The 20,494-nt window shown below is 42.5% G+C and overlaps 1 protein-coding gene across 1 annotated transcript in view; it reads left to right on the plus strand.

Annotated features, from left to right (window-relative positions):
* The window catches only part of LOC132098574 (plexin-C1-like), a 41,635-nt gene extending 22,077 nt beyond the window's left edge, over window positions 1-19,558 (plus strand). The window contains exons 2-15 of the mRNA XM_059504640.1: window positions 1,033-1,164; window positions 2,249-2,383; window positions 7,882-7,982; window positions 8,122-8,233; window positions 8,329-8,488; window positions 10,066-10,177; window positions 10,293-10,386; window positions 10,548-10,586; window positions 10,965-11,098; window positions 11,181-11,360; window positions 18,074-18,182; window positions 18,495-18,665; window positions 18,817-18,978; window positions 19,172-19,558. Of these exons, the coding sequence (XP_059360623.1) occupies window positions 1,033-1,164; window positions 2,249-2,383; window positions 7,882-7,982; window positions 8,122-8,233; window positions 8,329-8,488; window positions 10,066-10,177; window positions 10,293-10,386; window positions 10,548-10,586; window positions 10,965-11,098; window positions 11,181-11,360; window positions 18,074-18,182; window positions 18,495-18,665; window positions 18,817-18,978; window positions 19,172-19,306 (1,776 nt within the window). The 3' untranslated portion in view covers window positions 19,307-19,558. The remainder of the gene's footprint in view (window positions 1-1,032; window positions 1,165-2,248; window positions 2,384-7,881; window positions 7,983-8,121; window positions 8,234-8,328; window positions 8,489-10,065; window positions 10,178-10,292; window positions 10,387-10,547; window positions 10,587-10,964; window positions 11,099-11,180; window positions 11,361-18,073; window positions 18,183-18,494; window positions 18,666-18,816; window positions 18,979-19,171) is intronic.
* Window positions 19,559-20,494: the final 936 nt, after the last annotated feature.

Below are 20,494 nucleotides of genomic sequence, written 5' to 3' on the forward strand. Positions count from 1 at the left end.
TTGAAATATTGCATTTGCGGTGATGTGCATGACTTCGATGGAAATATCAAGGACTTTGTAGTTGGTAACAGTAAGTTATTTGTTCTTACTGATCATCGACTATATCAGATGAGACACGATCTTTATGAGGAGAAGAGCAAAGACATCACTAAAGTCACTGAACACAACAGAGTCAACATTCTGCTGCCTTTTGATGAAAACAGCACCTTGATAACGTGTGGGACATTTAAAGAAGGATATTGTGAAGTTCTTGATATAAATGATATTACAAACAGTATTTACTATGAAAGTGATATACTGATAGGACCTCGACAGGATGAGAAATCTGTTGCCTTCATAATCGGTACAAGTAGCAGTAGGTACCTTTTGGTTGGGAAAAAAGACGACGATGCAAATCCTCAAGATACCAGGTATTCTGTTGTTACCTTGTGGAACACTTTAGACTCTCAACCAGGTGGGATTTTCTCTAAACATGCAGAAGGATCAGATGCCATCATTGAGAGCACTGTGAGAGATGTGGAGTTTGTCGATGGATTCCAGAGAGTTTCACCCTCAGAATCTTACTTATTTCTCAACACAAAGACTGACTCCGAGAGGAAAGTGCTCGTCCTGTGGATGAACAGCTCTAAAGGAAGAAAGTTAGAAATAATCAAATCTCTACAGGCTTCAATGATATTATGCTGCAGTGATAAAGCTCGTCCAGTGCTCATCGCCAGCACCGTTATTCCCTCAGTGAACAGAGTTATTTGGGCAGGTGTGTTCAGTGCACAGAATCAGCAGGATCCGGAGAACAGCGCGCTGGCTCTGTACGACATCAGTCATGTTAAAGGACGAGTGAAGGGCTTTTGCTCTTATGGTGAAAATCCATGTGGTTCTGAGGTTGGAAATTGCACTCATACACGTTTTTAAAGGAGGACAGCATTTCACCTTACTGAGACTTGAATAACAATTGCAATATAGTGATGCATGATAAAGGTAATTGTACTGTCCACTAAAGTCATATAAAGTTTAATTTTGTTGTTTGTGTTTCAGAGTGATACTGAACTTCAGCCGCTCTCAAGTGTTCCAGTGTTCAAGTACAGCTCAATGTCAGCAGTGGCAGCAGTTAGAAGTGGATCCTGGATTGTGCTGTTCATAGGAACCAGTGATGGCCAACTCATAAAGGTCTCCTTTATATTTTATTTTTCACTGGTTTCTTAAATGCTATCCTCAATATTTGGAAAACACTAAGTAGGTTGCATTGTATGCTGGGTTTGTGGGCCCTTATCCATGATGATGAAAAATGGACTCAATTTTCATAATAACATTAAAATTATATAACTACTGCAAACACAACAGGTGGTTTCTTTTTAAAAGAATGTCATGTGATGTCAGAAAACAAAAAAGTTTATTATAGTATAAATAACTATAGGATAAATAGTGTTTTGTATTTCACAACTACCCATGTATAACCATGTATAAACATTTATTTAGTTGCTATAAAAATCAATGTAAACAAAATTTGAGACAGAGAAATATGCATCATTAAATTGGATATCTGCGTGGAAAATATTATAAATTAATTAATTAAGTGGTAACACTTTACAATAGGTTGTCATTTGTTAACATCATAATGCATTAACTAACATGAACTACCAATGAACAATATATTTGTTACAGTATTTATGAATCTTTGTTAATGTTAGTTAATGGAAACAGTTATCCATTGTTCATGTTAGTTCACAGCGCATTAACTAATGTTAACAAATACAACTTTTGATTTTAATAATGTAGTAGTAAATGTTAAAATTAAGATTAAATAAGATTAATAAATGCTGTAGAAGTATTGTTCATGCTTAGTTCATGTTATCTAATACAGTTAACTATTTAACAAACGAACCTTATTGTAAAGTGTTACCCATTAATTTAAATACGAATATAGAAATATTGAAGCATTACTTTTTTGCATCTTTGTCAGCATTGTTAGATTTTCTTGCCTCCTAACTCTTAATATTATAAATTTTATTAAAATGATAAGAAATATGCATCGTGAAGTATTGTAAAAAACAGTAAGTGTCTCAAATAGCAAAAAAAAAACATCTATTCACTGACTTTTGTTTTCTTCTTCTTCATTTTTGTGGAATCTGTTAATAATGTGTACTTTATATCCCAGCAATGAACATTTTCATGAACAAAATTTCATGAATAAAGCACCACAGTCATAATGATTTGGCTGAACTTCGGATAATGATGCTGTTTGTATTTTTAGCTAGTATTGGATGAGAAATACACTGCAGGCTGTCCAACAGTACTGTTCAAATCTGATGATGAACGAAGAGTGTTTCCCAGAATGCACTTTGATCCAGTAGATTTCAAACATATTTACATCGCTCTTAAGAAACAGGTGAGGATTAAAACTGTACAGTTAATAAAAAGTGTCAACATTGAAATTGAAAATGAAATTGCTTACTCACTAAAAGTTGTACTTGAGGCACACTCAGTGAAACTATTCATTCATATACTGAATCTTCAGATCGAGTACTCAAAACTCAATTTTTCACCCTAGCATTTCTGTTAACAGCTCTTTGTTAATATATACTGAATATTCATACAAGCCAAGTCACCTTTATTTCTACACTCTCAGAAAAAAAGATACAAAAGCTGTCACAGTGGTGGCACCTTTTCAAAAGGTACATTTAATACCTTTTATCTACTAATATGTACCTTTTGAGTTACCAATATGGACATTTTAGGTGCAAAGATGTACTTACTGAAAAGTGACAGCTTTTGTACCTTCTTTTCTGAGAGAATGTAATGATTTATACAGTAGAGACAAATTTAAATTAACAAACTCCTGTGCTAGTAAACCACTAATAGTAGTGATTTACATTTATCATATCCATCTGTAGTTTGTTGTGTTTATGGCTAATGGTTTGATGTTTGTTTATGTGTAGTTACAGTGCAAAAACACAATTTTATAAGAGTTAAAGTAGTTTTGAAAGAAGTATTTGCTTTTGCAAGAGATGCGTTAAGTTCTCTTACGAGAGTTCTCTCGTACTGCGTCTTAGCTAAGACGCTACGGGAAAAGTCTCTTTTCACGAAATACTGAAGCAAAAAATTATCCTTAATTTAGAATTTTTGTAAAGCGCATTTGCAGCAGTACACAGCCATAGGCGAGACGGCTCGCTCGCTCATTTGCTGCTTCTGCGGCAAGTGCACAGCCTATCGAGCGCAGGCTGATGCCATATCAGACCAATAAGGGCGCTTCGCGCCCTTCATGCCACTTCCCGCCGAAACGGGTGTGGCCCAACCTTATAAAAGGAGCTCGAAAAGGCTGACTCACCTGATTTTTCATCTCTTCAGCGAAGCTCACGCATCGCTGGATCACGGAGGAAGCAAGCGCCGTCTGAGAGGCATATCAGCGGGACGAGCCATTCTGAAGCTGCTGGCCTTCGCCGCCTTCCACTGCCGTTCCTGCTGCGCGTTCCGCCGCACATATCCTTTCAATTCTGTTATATCCAGCTGTTCTTTAAGCGTGTGTGTGTGTTCGCCCTGCGACACACACTCGTAAAAGAGCTTGCGTCTTTTTTAAGATGCCTTCCTGCGGCTCGTCAGAGCCCCATTTAGCGAGTGAGACCGGTACGTCATCTGTGTCTCCTGAACCGCGGCAGAGGATTACGGTGAGGCCGGGAGCCCCGAAGCCATCCTAGGAAAGCGCCGGTGTACGAGTCGCCGCGGCCGAACTCTCACCTAAGTGCGCTGCTCTTTCAGTTCCAGGGATTGTGACTGTTTCAGCGTCTTTTGCAATGCGCAAGCCTGTACAGTTGCCCGCTTGCCTGCACACAGAAACCGTTATCGCGGCTACCCAGATATTTCCCGAAAAGGTGTAATTTCTGGTGTCCCGGCCACGGCCGATGGTGCTATAAATGTAGTGACGATGCCCACTGCTCAGTGCCCATCTCCACATGTAAGCACAGCCCTTCACACAGGGCTCGCGCCCATAAAAGCGATTCAAGTCGATCGCGCGCACTACATAGTAAACGTGCCCACTCCTCAGTGCCCACGATCACTATGTTACACGCGTCATGTGGTTTCTGTAAAAACGAAACCCGTGCGCGTTCGTCCGGCCACGGCCGATTGTGCTATAAATGTAGTGACGATTCCCACTGCTCAGTGCCCATCTCCACATGTAAGCACAGCCCTTCACACAGGACTCGCGCTCATAAAAGCGACTCAAGTCGATCGCGCGCACTACATAGTAAACGTGCCCACTCCTCAGTGCCCACAATCACTATGTCACGCGCGTCATGTGGTTTCTGTAAAAAAGAAACCTGTGCACGTTCGTCCGGCCACGGCCGATGGTGCTATAAATGTAGTGACGATGCCCACTCCTCAGTGCCCATCTCCACATGTGAGCACAGCCATGCACACAGGGCTCGCGCACATAAGATCGACTCAGATCGGTCACGCGCGCCACATAGTAAACGTGCCCACTCCTCAGTGCCCACATACACTATGTCACACACGGCGCGTGGTTTCTGTAAAAACGAAACCCGTGCACGTACGCTCTGCCCAGGCAGACAGCGAGTCGAAAGTGGTAAATGTGCATTGCAGCCCACAGTTACTCGCAGACATCACGAGTCCCACAGCGCTTCCAGGGGTTTCGGATTGGGTGCTAGGCATTATAAAGGCCCATACTGGATCTAAGACAGCTGAACAAGGCATTGATGAAACGCAGTTTTAGAATGCTTACGACCAGGAAGCTCCTCGCGCAGATTCGCAGAGGCGGCTGGTTCATGTCAATAGATCTGAAGGCGTATTTTCAAATACAGATAGCGTCAAGTCACAGGCGATATTTGAGATTCGCCTTCGAGGGCCAGGCATACCAGTTTACAGTCCTGCCGTTCGGCTTGTCCGTGGCTCCTCGTACGTTTACGAGGTGCTGGATGCAGTGCTCGCTCCTCTCAGAGGCATGCGAGTGCTGAATTATTTGGACGACTGGCTGATTATGGCACGATCACTGGCTGGAGCACAGGGCCGTTTAACTCGATCACCTCGAGAAGCTCGGTCTCAGTGTCAATTGGGCGAAGAGTTCGCTGAACCCCAGTCAGACGATTCTGTTTTTGGGTACAGTTCCGAACTCGTGTTCCATGACGGCGCGGCTGTCACCACAGCGCGCGTTGGGCATTCAGCGCGCAGCGAGTTCTCTCCGCTGCGGCGCGACTGTTTCGCTCAAGCACTGTCAGAAGGTGCTGTGTCTCATGGCCTCAGCATCTCCGGTTCTGCAGCTGGGCCTGCTCCGCATGCGCCCCCTGCAGCTCTGGCTGAAGGCGCGGGTGCCACGCAAAGCGTGGGTGTCTGGCCGACTGTGTCTCAAGGTCAAACCCTGGACAGCAAACGGCTGGTACCAATCAGGTGTAAGCCTGGGGACTTCCTCGAATGTGAAGATGTGCGATTCCTCGAATGCCTCCACTTCGGGATGGGGAGCGCTGTTCGAGGGCAGTCCGTCCTTTGGCCTGTGGTCAGAAAGGGAAAAGCTCCATCATATCAACTGTCTGGAAATGCTGGCAGTGGAGAACACGCTGATGCGCTTTTGTCCCCAAATCAAGGGCCACTACGTCTTAGTCCGTTCGGACGACATGTCTGTGGTGTCCTACATAAATCACCAGGGCGGTCTCGGGTCCTGAAACCTGTACAGGCTGACGGAACGCCTCCTGGTTTGGGCTCAGTGCAACGTGCGTTCGCTGAGGGCAGTGCATGTGCCTGGGCTACAGAATCTGGGTCCACACAGGCTGTCCAGAGGCAATGTTCCCACGGGCGAATGGTCTCTACACCCGCAAACAGTCCAGCTGTTGTGGGAGAGATTTGGCAGGGCGAAAGTGGACCTCTTTGCGTCCAGTGGCCAGTGCCATTGAGGAGGGTCCTCCTCTTGCAGGCCAGGGGTTCGATTTGGCACCCTCAACCGGAGTTGTGGTCCCTCCATGTGTGGGCGCTCAACGGTTATCCGCTGATCTCGCAGTGGGAGTGCTAAATACCATCACTCAGGCTAGAGCTCCGTCGACACGACGTCTGTATGCCTCGAAGTGGTCGGTGTTCTCCAGCTGGTGCACAGCTCGAGGATGTTCACCCCTTGGTTGTGAGGTGACGGAGGTTCTCCTCTTCCTACAGGAGCTGTTGGATAAGGGCAGAGCCCCATCCACGCTCAAAGTTTATGTGGCGGCCATCGCAGCGTTTTCTGAAACAGCGCTCGGTCAGTCAATAGGAAGGAACGATTTGGTCATCCGCTTCCTCAGAGGAGCTAGGAGGCTGAATCCGCCCAGACCTCCGTCAGTCCCTATATGGGACCTCGCGGCGGTTTTTGGAGGCCATGAAGGGTCCCCCTTTTGAGCCTATCCAATCGATTACCCTCCAGCATCTGTCGTTCAAGACGGTATTCTTGTTGGCTCTCGCTTCAGTGAAGCGTGTGGGTGACCTGCACGCACTCTCGGTGAGCCAGTCGTGCTTGGAGTTTGGGCCTAATGACTCAATGGTCATGCTCAAACCTAGGCACGGTTATGTGCCAAAGTCCCTCAACATGCCGTCTCGGGCTCAGGTTATTGCCATGTCTGCCCTGTCGGTGTCAGGAGAGGATGGAGCCTCGAGTCTTCTTTGCCCTGTTAGGGTTTTAAGAACGTATGTGTCTCGCTCCGCTATCTTTCGACAGACTGAGCAGCTGTTTGTCTCGTTCAGTGGATGTTCCAAGGGAATGGCTGTTTCGAGACAGACTCTATCCAGATGGATAGTTGACGCCATAGCGTTGGCTTACGCTTCCAGGGGCCTTCAGTGCCCATTGGGCGTCAGAGCACACTCCACGAGGGGCGTCGCCTCGTCGGGGGCGTGGTCTACTGGGATCTCCTTGCAGGATATATGTATGGCGGCAGGTTGGGCCTCGCCGTCTACATTTATCAGGTTCTATATGCAAGCAAGGCTGCTGTCGGTATAGCCGAATCAGGGCCCTGATGGGAATTCTGAGTTCGTGAGCGTTATGCGCTGCCAACTGTTATATGGGCAGTATTGCGTAAGACCCGCATTGCCACATTGGTCAGGCCTTGCCTCGACTGTGTGATGATTGTATTGCCGCATCTACGGGTGCTGCTAGATATGGGACGGAGGGCTCTCCCCCTCTCCTGTCCTGGGCTCTCTGTGAGTCCCTCGGGTGACTGTGCACTGTAAATCCTGGGCGTTGCTTCAGGTTTATTGGTGTGTGATCCCTGCGCGCACGGCGTTTTGCATGGGGTTCCCGTAGCGTCTTAGCTAAGACGCAGTACGAGAGAACTCTCGTAAGAGAACGTACTCGGTTACTAACGTAACCTCGGTTCTCTCTAGAAGAGGGAACGAGTACTGCGTTCTCTGCCATGCGTACGATTCACTCTGGTTTGCTTCGGCGATGAAATAAATCAGGTGAGTCAGCCTTTTCGAGCTCCTTTTATAAGGTTGGGCCACACCCGTTTCGGCGGGAAGTGGCGTGAAGGGCGCGAAGCGCCCTTATTGGTCTGATATGGCATCAGCCTGCGCTCGATAGGCTGTGCACTTGCTGCAGAAGCAGCCAATGAGCGAGCGAGCCGTCTCGCCTATGGCTGTGTACTGCTGCAAATGCGCTTTACAAAAATTCAAAATTAAGGATAATTTTTTGCTTCAGTATTTTGTGAAAAGAGACTTTTCCCCGTAGCGTCTTAGCTAAGACGCAGTTCCCTCTTCTAGAGAGAACCGAGGTTACGTTAGTAACCGAGTACGTTTTGCTTGTTTTGTGCATTTTGTGGTTTTGCGTGTAGAGTTTAGAGAAAAGATGATAAATTTTATTCTTATATTGAAAAGTGAATGCAGTAGTGTTTTTTTTCTTTCTGCTCATGTTTTTTGGTGCAGTTAAGAAGAGTGTCTGTGGTTTCATGTGCTAAATACATCACTCTGAAAGACTGCAGAGCTGCTCTGGATCCTCTCTGCGGCTGGTGTGTGAACACACACAGGTCAGATTGATATATTTTGCACGTAAAAAAAAAATAAAAAATTTAATATGCTAGCTTGGTAAAATATATATATATATATATATATATTAATATCCAACTTGGCATAACAGCTCTAAGTTATATATTTCTGTTTGTCTAGATGCTCCACCCAAGAGGAATGTTTGAAATCTTCATGGGTGTCCATCCCAAAAGACTCCCTTCAGAAACAGCTAGTTTCTTTTCAGGTTTGGGCAGAGAAATCTTCCAATAAGGTATTATTATATTAGCTTCAAATAAAAACGTTTTTCATTGCATTAAAAACATATAAGCAATTTCTGCTGACCATTCAATGCTCACTTCTACACAGATGACTCTATTTCTCTCCTTGAGTCTGGAAAGCACAGGAAATCCTGCCTTCTCATGTACCTTCAACACAGGAACCATGAACCTGTGTGACGGGACTGATCCACCTGCAGTTTTCCCAAACTGCTCCTGTAGTTTTTCTGACCAGCTACTATACACTGGAGGTTGGTTCTCTGTCAGTTCTCAGTTGATTTAATGTGCACTTTCATGACTTAACACACTTAAAGCAACTGAATGTTTTTTTTTTTTTTTTTTTGGAACATCCTACAGTTAATAAATAAACCACTTTAGTAATTACATGGGATAGCTGTAAATGTGCATTTAATTAATTAATTAATTAATTATTTTTCTTTTTTTAATTTATTTATTTATTTACTTAAAAAAGTGTACTTTAAAGTACACTTATTTTGAAGTGTAAATACTACAGCACAAGTACTTGAGTATAATTTTAACTGCAGTGTGTTAAAAACTGCAGTCTGAATAGGGCACTCTCTTAAAGGGATTTTGTTTCAGTTTTCTATTATGTTCTGCCAAAAACATTTATCATTTTGAATTTTTCATCCTGTTTCTAGTCTATTTAAAATGTCGTCCTACATTCCCAGCACGTTATAAGAAAGGGCCAAATGAAAAAAAGAGCTAAATCTTACCAAACTCTGACACCACAGCACTCATTAAAACAGACAGAGCAGTTTTTGCCATGGCATTAATAGACAGAGAAACATCATCACACAATAAAGCAGTCATTCGTTTTCTTCTATGTGAGCAAACCACTAACAAGCCCAAATTCTGAAAGTGACATATAATTAGTGGACTTTACAACTCTTCTGCTCTTCATTTAAAAATAATGTGGATAAAGGCGGTTGCCAAATAGCAGGAAGAAAGAGTAAATACCCAACAGAGCACTCAGAAATGAGCAATACATATGATAGCAACATATGAAATAACACATCCTAATCGCACTCATGCAAACAGTAATTCACAACTGAAACGTATTAATAATATTTTTGCAGTTGATTTCTCACTTACACACAGGGACTACTAGCATTGATTCAGTAATATGTGTGTGTGTGTGTGTGTGTGTGTGTGTGTGTGTGTGTGTGTGTGTGTGTGTGTGTGTGTGTGTGTGTATGTTGTAGGGAAGAAATTATTTATAAATTCTGTGACCACAGAGCACGTCTACACAACTGTTATTTCCTTTCACTCTCTCAGCAACCATAACCATGGTAGTAAACCTCATGACACGTCTGAAACCAATACATTTTATGATAAAGTTTCAACTTCAAAAACTTTTTGAAGTTTTTTAAGTATCTTCTAAAAAATGTCTGCTAAATGCATAAATGATGTTCGTAACAAGGTTAGAGAGTAGCACGTCAGATACTTAGCCTAATCAACACAGGTGGACCACAATCTAGTAATCAATCCCACAGTATAAATATCGCTGACTTACCTCTATCCATTGAAAGTTAATCAGCATCCCTCCTCCACCCCATCTCCTCACTTCGAGTTCACTTTATAAATAGACGGGGCCATTCCTGAGCACGGAGCCCTTCCCTGGACAGCACGCCAAATACGCATACCATACCTCAGCTAATTATATGTAAGCATGAACTCGTGAAATGTGGTATCAATGAGAGAAGTCCTGATCAACCTGTCTGAGTTTATTTTGTAGTAATGGCTAACTGTATACAGAAAGCCATGTAATAACATTTTTATTCTGCTTACTTTTTGATAATCTATTCAGGTTTACCCATTTCAGCTGAAGTGACTGTTGGGGATCAGAAGATCACAGAGATGCTGATGCTGAAAAACTGCCTGAATATCAATAATAATTCACTGAGTGCTTCTTATACACAGTAAGAAATGCAGAGCTTAAAAGAGTTTTAAAAGAAATTATTAATTTTAAAAATGCTGTGAAGTGGTTGAACACATTTCAGGTGTGGGACGAAGTGTAACATGAATTAAATGCAGGTGTGTGCAGTGTGTCTCATCTGGGTGTCACTGGTCCTCTTCCTCCAAGCGTTGTGATTGGACACATGGAAGTGGGCTGCAGTTACACACACAGGTGAGACAATGTGTAACCTACATTTCAGTTCTTCAGTATATCTGTATCGGGGAAAAAAACCTTTATAAACTTATATTAATTCAGTGTTGATAGCTGAACTGTCATTGTGTTGACTGAATGAACTCAGGAATGACATGAGTTGCTCTTTCTTTACTCTTTAGGATGAATGTAAATATCTTCTCTCTGAGATGGTCTACAGTGTAAGTGTCACGCTGATTATGTGCCCAACGTCACAGGATAGGGATGTTGTTTTTACAGAATGTTCCTATTTCAAAAGAACATGACTTTAGAAGAATCTGAGGATTTTGTTTCCTCATTTGAGAAACTATTTGTCACAATTATCATTCTTTAAAAATGATATATAATATTTTATTTATTCAAATTAACAATATATTTTATCAATGTGTATTTATAATACTGATACTTTTACTAGTGATAAAAATTATATTTATAAATTATATAATCAATTATAACTTTTTATACAGTAAGTTATTACATTCATTTTAACTTCTGTTATTTTTTTATATTCAGTTTTTGTTTTTGTTTTGTAACTGAGTGCAAACTTTGGTGTCCTGTAGAAGCCAGAGATTCGGTCTCTGGAGCTGAACAAGGTTTCTTTCCATGGCAGAAACAATGTTTTACTAAGAGGAAGGAACCTGGAATCTGTTACTAAAATCCGTATTCAAGCGGATCTGGAGTGCATTCCTAAAGAGTGAGACTCTGTGTTTGTTTAGTGGTGTATTTATGAATGTGTGTAGATTCAGATAAATCATACTGTATATCTCTTCCTTCAGATCTCCAGTGTTTGATCGCTCCAGTGACACGTTAAGGTTCCACATTCCTCCCAGTGGAACTAAAGGAACAGTGAAAGTGTGTGTTGTTACTCCTGACGACCGTTGTCATGGTAACAGCATCATCACTTACAGTTCTCAGCCCAGCTGCACTGCAATACAGCCCACAGTCAGCTGGAGCAGGTCAGACCATTTCAGACCGCTGTCTGATCAATTTCCACACACATGCATTTGCTTTTCTATCATTGTTGGAACTTTTTATTGACCGTTTTTTTCATGAATATTTTTTTAATTCAAATAATTTTATTTTTAGGACATTTGTAGTATGATTACTAAGTACACTTTTTATTTTTACCATACTATCTCAAAAATATTTTGATATAAGTTTTCTATATTTAATGTATTGCTGATTATATATTATCTTATTTATTATTATATATAATAATGATGGAGCATCACCTTCAACTCAACCTTGCCAAGACAGAAGTGCTTGTGGTTTCATCAAACCCATCGTTTCATCATAATTTCACCATCCAGTTAGGCACATCAAGCATAACTCCTTCAAAAACAGCCAGAAACCTTGGAGTTATGATTGATGATCAGCTGGCTTTCTCAGAGCACATTGCTAAAACCTTCAGATTTGCTTTATTCAACATCAAGAAGATCAGGCCCTTTCTTTTGGAACATGCTGCACAACTCCTTGTTCAAGCTCTTGTTCTGTCCAGACTGGTCTATTGCAATGCTCTCTTGGCAGGTCTTCCAGCCAGTTCTATCAAACCTTTACAATTAATCCAAAACCACCACTGACTCTGCACCACTTTACCTAAATTCATAACTTCAGATTTATATGCCCGCTAGAAGCTTGCATTCTGCAAGTGAACATCACTTTATACACAAATCTGGCGAAACATGGAAGTAAATCAGTGCCGCCATTACTGCGTGCCTTGCTGCTAAGGAAGTAGCGTCGGTCCCATAGGCGACTGTAGCAGATGTTAGCTGTACGAAAAGTTATTTTTATTTAGTTTTTTTAGTACGTATGCTGTCCAGTGATGCCGGGAAGAGCGTGTTGTGTGGCTGGCTTTTTAACAACAGCACAAAACTACAGGCCTGGAATAAAACCTTTGTTGCACATTGACTACCCATGTTTACAGCCAAAAGGATTACACAGAGTTCCTGGTCGAGCAGAGGAGTATTTATTGTTTGAATTTCGTAATAAAATTGACAGAGTTTTTTTTCTATCATAAGTAACCTGCTCTGTCTAGTCTGTCAGTCTCCTTGTCCTCTTTGCTTCACGATTTTTCTGTGCATGAGAAAATAGATGTGTGGCATGAGAGCGTGTGAAAAGCGTCAATTGCGTGTGTCTCTGTAACGGGGCTGTTCTAGGTGGGCATTGAACCCGGGTCTGTTGGGTCCAAAGTCACTGAGTTAATGGATTGAGCTAACTCCCCACTAAATGAATCCAAGAGCAGGGATGATCAAATGGCCAGGAGTCGTGGGTCATCAACAAGACAAAGCTTTACTAATAAAAGGTGCAACAAAACAAGAGAAGCCGTGCTTCCAAAAAACAGTACAAAGAAAAATAGACACAAGGGTCCAAAGACTTAAACTTTAACAGACTTAGCTTGCAACAGGTAACATAGGCTCAAGACTGAACAATAAGGCATGGCACAAACACACTTAAATAGGGCAAGACACAGGTGTGATGCATCAGGCATAATTAGTGGTAGTGTTCAGCAGGAATCTGGTGAGGGTCGCCACCTGCCGACCAGGAGGAAAATAGCTGTCCAGTTAAGGATTCCTTACAGGAGTCCCCCCTCTAAGAACGGCTCCTGACGTTCACTTGGTGGAGTCTTTGGTTGCAACGAAAATCCGTAATGAGTGTAGGGTCCAGAATGTCTCGAGCAGGCACCCATGAGCGCTCCTCTGGGCCGTAACCCTCCCAGTCGACCAAATACTGTACTTTTCCTCAGACCTGACGAGAATCCACCAACCTACGCACAGTGTAAGCTGGTTATCCATCGACAATACGGGCAGCTGGAGCAGTCTTGTGAGCTGGGGACAGAGAAGAACAAACAACAGGCTTTAGCAGAGAGACATGAAACGTTGGGTGAATCCTCATGGACCTGGGCAGCTGTAGGCGGTAAGCTACTGGATTTATCTTCCTGAGGATCTTAAAAGGACCAATATAACATGGCGCCAGTTTGCGAGATTCCACCCGCAGAGGCAGATCTCTGGTTGCAAGCCACACCCTCTGACCTGGACGAAGCACTGGTCCCAACCTCCGATGCCGGTTCGCCTGCCTCCGCTGATGTTGAGTGGCCTTCAATAAAGCTGCCCGGGCCTTCTGCCAAGCCTGTTGACAACGGCGAACTAGTTGAGCAGCAGCAGGGACACATACCTCTGGCTCCTGTCCAGGGAACAAAATGGGAGGGAAACCGTACTGGCACTCAAAAGGGGACATGCCTAAGGAAGAATGGTAGAGAGTATTATGTGCAAACTCTGCCCAGATTAATCGAGAGCTCCAAGTGGTCTGATTGTCTGCTGCCAAACATCTTAAAGTCTTCTCTATCTCCTGATTCACCCTCTCTGTCTGCCCATTAGACTGGGTGTGAAAACCAGATGACAGACTGATGTCAAATCCAATGAGACGGCCAAAGCCTTCCAGAACCGGGAGGTGAACTGGGAACCTCTAACGGAGACAATATCCTGGGGGAAGCCATGAATCCTGAACACATGCTGCATTAGGAGCTCTGCTGTCTGGCTAGCTGTGGGAAGTTTGGGTAATGGCAGGAGGTGACAGGCTTTAGAAAATCTATCCACCACCACAAGAATGACAGTATTACCTTGCGATTCAGGCAGACCTGTGACATAGTCCAGAGATATGTGCGACCAAGGATGTTTAGGGATAGGTAGAGGATGCAGTAGTCCTTGAGGGCGGGTTCTGAGCTCCTTGTTCTGGGCACACACAGTGCAAGCGGCGACAAAATCACGGACGTCCCTTTGCAACTTTGGCCACCAAAATCTCCTCTGGATGAGCTTGCAAGTTCTAGAGGACCCAGGATGACCAGAGGGGAGGGATGCATGTGCCCACTGCAACACATCAGAACGTAGGTGGTTAGGGACAAAAAGACGTCCTGGTGGACCATTACCTGGATCTGACTGATGCCGTTGGGCCTTCTTAATGGCAGCCTCAATGCCCCACTGGATAGCTGCTATTATCTTGGTGGTGGGAAGGATGGGTTCTGTTCTGGCCTCCTCTTCTGGGGAGTCAAACTGCCTCGAAAGTACATCTGGTTTTGAATTCTTGGAACCTGGGCGGTAAGAAAGAACAAAGTCAAACCGGTTAAAAAACAGTGCCCAGCGTGCTTGGCGGAAATTCAGTCTCTTGGCTTCCCGAATGTAGGTTAGGTTCCTGTGGTCTGTCCAGATGAGGAATGGGTGCTTGGCCCCTTCCAACCAATGCCTCCACTCCTCCAATGCCACCATTACTGCCAACAGCTCTCGGTTTCCAATATCATAATTCTTCTCTGCTGCAGTTAGTCGTCGAGACAGATAGGCGCATGGGTGAAGCCTGTTGTCGACCCTGGCTCTCTGGGACAAGACTATCCCTACCCCTACATCAGAAGCGTCAACCTCCACCACAAAGGGCAACTCTGGGTCTGGAAGGGTTAAGATAGGGGCAGATGTAAAGAGTCTCTTCAGCTTGTTAAAAGCTTGATTGGCCTTCTCAGTCCACATGAATGATCGGGCAGACTTCTTGGTGAGTGCGGAGAGAGGTTCTGCTACAGAGCTGAAGTTTCTAATAAATCTTCTATAAAAGTTTGCAAACCCAAGAAAACGTTGTACCTGCTTCACGGAATTAGGTTGAGGCCATTCCTGCACTGCACGCACCTTGCCAGGATCCATCTGGATGTTGTCCTTGGAAATGATGAAGCCAAAAAATGGGGTTGAAGACACATGAAATTCACTCTTTTCCAACTTGACGAAGAGGCTGTGTTTAAGTAACTGGGACAGGACCTGTCGAACATGTTGTATGTGTTCTTGATAGTTGCGTGAGAAAATAAGGATATCGTCAAGGTAGACAAAAGCGAACTTGTTCAGCATCTCCCGCAAGACATTATTAATCAGCGCCTGGAAGACAGCTGGGGCATTGACCAGGCCAAAGGGCATTACCCTGTACTCATAGTGGCCCGTCGGGGTGTTGAAAGCAGTCTTCCACTCATCCCCTTCTCGAATCCTGACCAGATGGTAGGCATTTTGGAGATCTAATTTAGTGAATATGGTGGCACCTTGCAGGATCTCAAATGCAGAGGTCATCAGGGGCAGGGGGTAGCGATTCTTAATGGTGATGCGGTTGAGACCCCTGTAGTCGATGCAAGGCCTAAGGTCACCATCCTTCTCAACAAAGAAAAACCCCACTCCAGCAGGTGAGGTTGAAGTACAAATAAAACCATTATCCAAGGCTTCCTTGAGGTACTTCTACATGGCGGTCCTCTCAGGGGCAGAGAGAAAGTAAAGCCTACCCCGCGGTGGGCATGCTCCAGGAACCAAGTCTATGGCACAGTCATATGGTCTGTGGGGGGGGAAGTGAGGTGGCTCGAGACTTGCTGAAGACTTCCTTGAGGTCAGCATACTCTGGAGGAACTCTGGACAGATCAGGGAGACACACAGGAGGCATAATACACTGGGTCTTCGAAATGGGAAGCTGCAGTGCATCCGTGGCCTGGGGAACTTGAGGCAACTCAGGGTGAAATGCTGGGCACTTCGCGGTGGCAGATTTAAACTGAGATGCAGGTAGCTCTTGAGTATCAGACCTGTCTGGATTGAGATTGGCAGGGCACCTGGATAGTGTCGACATTGGCTCTGGGTATACCTCCAGTTTCTCAGTAGAACGGCAAAAAGAAAGAGCAGAAACACAACAGTTCCCCAACCTTTAACTACACCTCTAGACCAGTCAATATTTGGGTTGTGACAAGTTAGCCATGGAAATCCAAGAACTAAGGGGAGTTCTGGTAACTGGATGAGAAAAAAAACTGTATTACTTCCTTGTGACCCCCCAACTTCAAACTGATTAAACGAAGTGCAGTGACTAACCTGTCCCGACCCCAGCGGTCTGCCGTCGAGAGCTGTGATGGTTAGAGGCTTCTGGAGGAGCATGGAAGGAATGCCCAAACGTCTGGCTACATCAAGGTCCAAAAAGTTCCCAGCAGCCCCAGAGTCGATGAAAGCACCAAGCTGGTGATTTTGGTTATTGTGGAAGATGGTGGCTTGGATAGTAACTCCAGAGGTTGTAGGATAAGGGAAGATATCTACTCTCATTCCAGTTCCCCCTTTCCTGGATGAGAACTGGCTTTTCCCGACAATTCAGGACAGTTGGAGCGGAAATGGCCAGACTTTCCACAGCACAGACCCGGGTTCAGTCTTGCTGTAACGGGGCTGTTCTAGGTGGGGATTGAACCCGGGTCTGTTGGGTCCAAAGTCACTGAGTTAATGGATTGAGCTAACTCCCCACTAAATGAATCCAAGAGCAGGGATGATCAAATGGCCAGGAGTCGTGGGTCATCAACAAGACAAAGCTTTACTAATGAAAGGTGCAACAAAACAAGAGAAGCCGTGCTTCCAAAAAACAGTACAAAGAAAAATAGACACAAGGGTCCAAAGACTTTAACTTAAACTTTAACAGACTTAGCTTGCAACAGGTAACATAGGCTCAAGACTGAACAATAAGGCATGGCACAAACACACTTAAATAGGGCAAGACACAGGTGTGATACATCAGGCATAATGAGTGGTAGTGTTCAGCAGGAATCTGGTGAGGGTCGCCACCTGCCGACCAGGAGGAAAATAGCAGTCCAGTTAAGGATTCCTTACAGTCTCACATTTTATTGCATTTGTATTAGTTGTTTGAAGAGTAAAAAAAAAATCTGTGGGTCTTAACGCAATTACAATCGGCAAGTCGTTCGGACTAAAAAGGGAAAAAAATAAATTAATTGAGTCGGGTTAAGAATATTTTTAAGGATGGCCTAATAGTTATTTGAAACTTGTGTACATATTAGCAACACAGCTAGTAATGACAGCGTTCCGTTTTATTGTTGTCATCAATTAATACACTTCTTAATTACATTACATATTTTTACATTATGTTGTCAATAAATTTCCTTTATCAGTAAGTTTTGACCACTGCCTGCGTCATCTACCCAATGTTCCCTTTCACCAAACGTTTTCTTTAATAAGCAGGATCCTCTTTCATTGAAATGTCATTAGTGGGCACCGGCGAGTGTCACACAGTCACACTTCGCAGGCACGCAGTAATGGCAACAGGCAAGATGGCGGCGCCCACAGAGTTCACGGCGGATTTGTGTATAGTGCCATCCCAACGAAGCACAAAGTCACTTTCACAGACTTTTAAATTAAATGTTCCCTCCTGGTGGAATGACCTGCCCAACTCAATCCGAGCAGCTGAGTCCTTAGCCATCTTCAAGAATCGGCTTAAAACGCATCTCTTCCATCTTTATTAACTATTTTGACCCTCCTTTTCTTTTCATTTATTGTACAATTATAAAAAAAGACCTCTAACACTAGCTTGCTCTATTCTTTTTCTATTCTGTCTGTTTTCTTTTTATTTATTATATTTTTAAAAGCCCTTGCTACGTGTACTGCGTTTAAGCTGAGACTTGTTATAGCACTTGTATGTCTTTGCTCTTTTGTTGTTTTTGATTGCTTCCACTGTCCTCATTTGTATGTCGCTTTGGATAAAAGTGTCTGCTAAATGACTTAATGTAATGTACTGTATTTAATAATATAGGACTATTATTTTATTCCATATATTACTGATTTGGCCCCTCCCGGATTCTGAAGTGTGCTTTTTGGTCAAATTGTTTTAAATATCTCTTCAGTGGTGGAAGGAAGATTCATCTTCAGGGGAGCAATCTGGAATTAGTGGAGTCAGTTACTGTACTTCCCTCTAATAAAGTGCTGAAAACACAATACAACACAAGCTCTGAGGTAAGATGTGTGCTTATTACTACAGCATTAAGCTAAAAATTATCTATACCCTAAAGAGGATCCAGTCTATCAGTTTACAGATTGTATCTGACATATCAACAATCAAACAGACCAGATTCACATGAGTTCTAGTTTGGCAAATTGTCATTACTTTGCTAGTATAATTATTAAATGTACTACATCGACTGTGGATACTTATTAATTCAAACTAAATATTATTTATTTGATTATTCTATTTACACAGTTTACATGTAGCTTCACTCTGTACATGCAACATGTATTAGATTCATATTTTCAGTCTCTCTTTCTCAGGATGTGTGGTTTGTCTCCGGTCCTTATGATGGCAGTGGTCAGTTTAGATTGTTGTTGAATGTTGGGAACTCCACTGTGGACTGTGTGGATTATTTCTCTTATAAACCTGATTCAGAATTCACTGGATTCACCACCGTACAGGTGGCCAATGATCTACAGGTGAACATTCAGGTGAGTTTAGTGATACAGTGAGTTTAGCAACAGTCTGCATGTTGTGGCATGTGTGGGTATTAAAAACTTCTCAGTAAATATTATTATCTTTCTGAACATCAGCATGTGAAACACACAGCCTCCAAATCATCCCACATTCTCTGTTTCTCAGAAAAAGGTAGATATGTTGAATTTGAGTATGAATGAGGTGACTGTGACGGGTCTACAGGGAGATCAGCAGTATCCGTGTGTTTTGAAGAAGATTGAGTCCAATGCCATCATCTGTAAGATTAAAGAAGAATCAGGACACGTCCCAGAAGTGGACTCACTCACTGTGAGTATGTTTTTGGTATTTTCTTGCATAGATTATGGGAAGGACAGTCTCATAGATTGATTTGATAACTGTCATTAATTATACTCTGTTAAATTTAATCTTAACACGCAAACTCCAAAATATCATAATCTTAATTATTTTGGTCATCCTGACATGTTTAATGAGTAAGACATTTCTTTCATTGTCATTTCAGATTAACATTGGGAATTTTTCTATCTCCCTAAGAAAAAGAACATCGAATTGCCGATTTGTCTTGATATTATTTTCTTTCATATTCTTATTAATTTTTCTCATCTTTTGCATTTTTTTATTATTATTTCGCCGTTAACATCCGATCTGTTTTTCCTGTTCAATGTCCATTAGAACAGCCACTGATATATACAAACATACACAAGTAAAATTGTGCTGTAAAGTTCTGTTCACAAATATAAGTCAGTATCTCTCAACCTTCCTAATGACTGGTCAGAAATCTTGTCATATCCTTACTGTAGAGCTGTTCTCCAGACAGCAGGTGGCGCTTTATACTTACATATTATGATATACTGTAAAAACAATTTTGTATTAAAAGACTTTGACTGTATCTTTTTCATTGTTCTCTTAGTAATCTGATAATTTGATGTTATCAGTATCCTGTAAAACAAAGTATAATTACATAAAAAATGTCTATGATCAATCCAAAGGCCTATCCAGTATGTACTACTCTAGTTACATGATTTAACTCCGGTATTAATCCTTTTAGGCATATAATTTTAATCATACATCATTGGCATGAATTGGTAATACATTTTATTAGCAAAACAATTCCTATAAGCAATATAAATATAATTCTAAATATAATAAATATTGTGTGCAAAAATCACCGCAGTTCAACAGAGAAAGTGCCCTAAAAGCTCTTTTGTGCTACTTTATCAGTGCCCACACAGATTTCAAAATTTCACAAAATAGAAATATTCCTTCTAAAAAAAACAAAAAAACTAAACAAAATGAGGGGCAAAACAAAGAAAAACAATTTATCGCTATGCCTGTCCTGAATCTAACTATGGCACATAATTGATTTGACGATAGTTTCTCTATTATTCTGTAAATAGAGTCACTTGAAATTACCTTTGAAAAGAAGAACTGCTTCAAAGAACTCAATTTACCATAATTATTCTAGTTGAATGCTAGAGCCCACAAAAACACGGAGAAACACTCTTTCAATTACAGCTCATGCTTTGAGACACAATCCATCAGACAGTGACCAAAATAAAGATAGACTGCTATCGCTATAACAACAAGAAGAGCTGCATTCCTGAGTTCTTCTCTTGTGGAAGGATCAATAGCACATCATCCACTTCTTTTAATGTTCCAGGAAACATGAAGCATTTTCCAGGAGATAGAAGCCACTTCTTCTCAGTTAGGCTATGTGTATTTATACACAGATCACTTAGAGTAATTGACTCTTTCTTTTGTTTTCTTTTGCAAAAGAAGTCTCTTATGCTCAACAAGGCTGCATTTATTTGATTAAAAATGCAGT

The sequence above is a fragment of the Carassius carassius genome, chromosome 22, assembly GCF_963082965.1.
Source record: "Carassius carassius chromosome 22, fCarCar2.1, whole genome shotgun sequence".
Taxonomy (NCBI): Eukaryota; Metazoa; Chordata; class Actinopteri; order Cypriniformes; family Cyprinidae; genus Carassius; species Carassius carassius.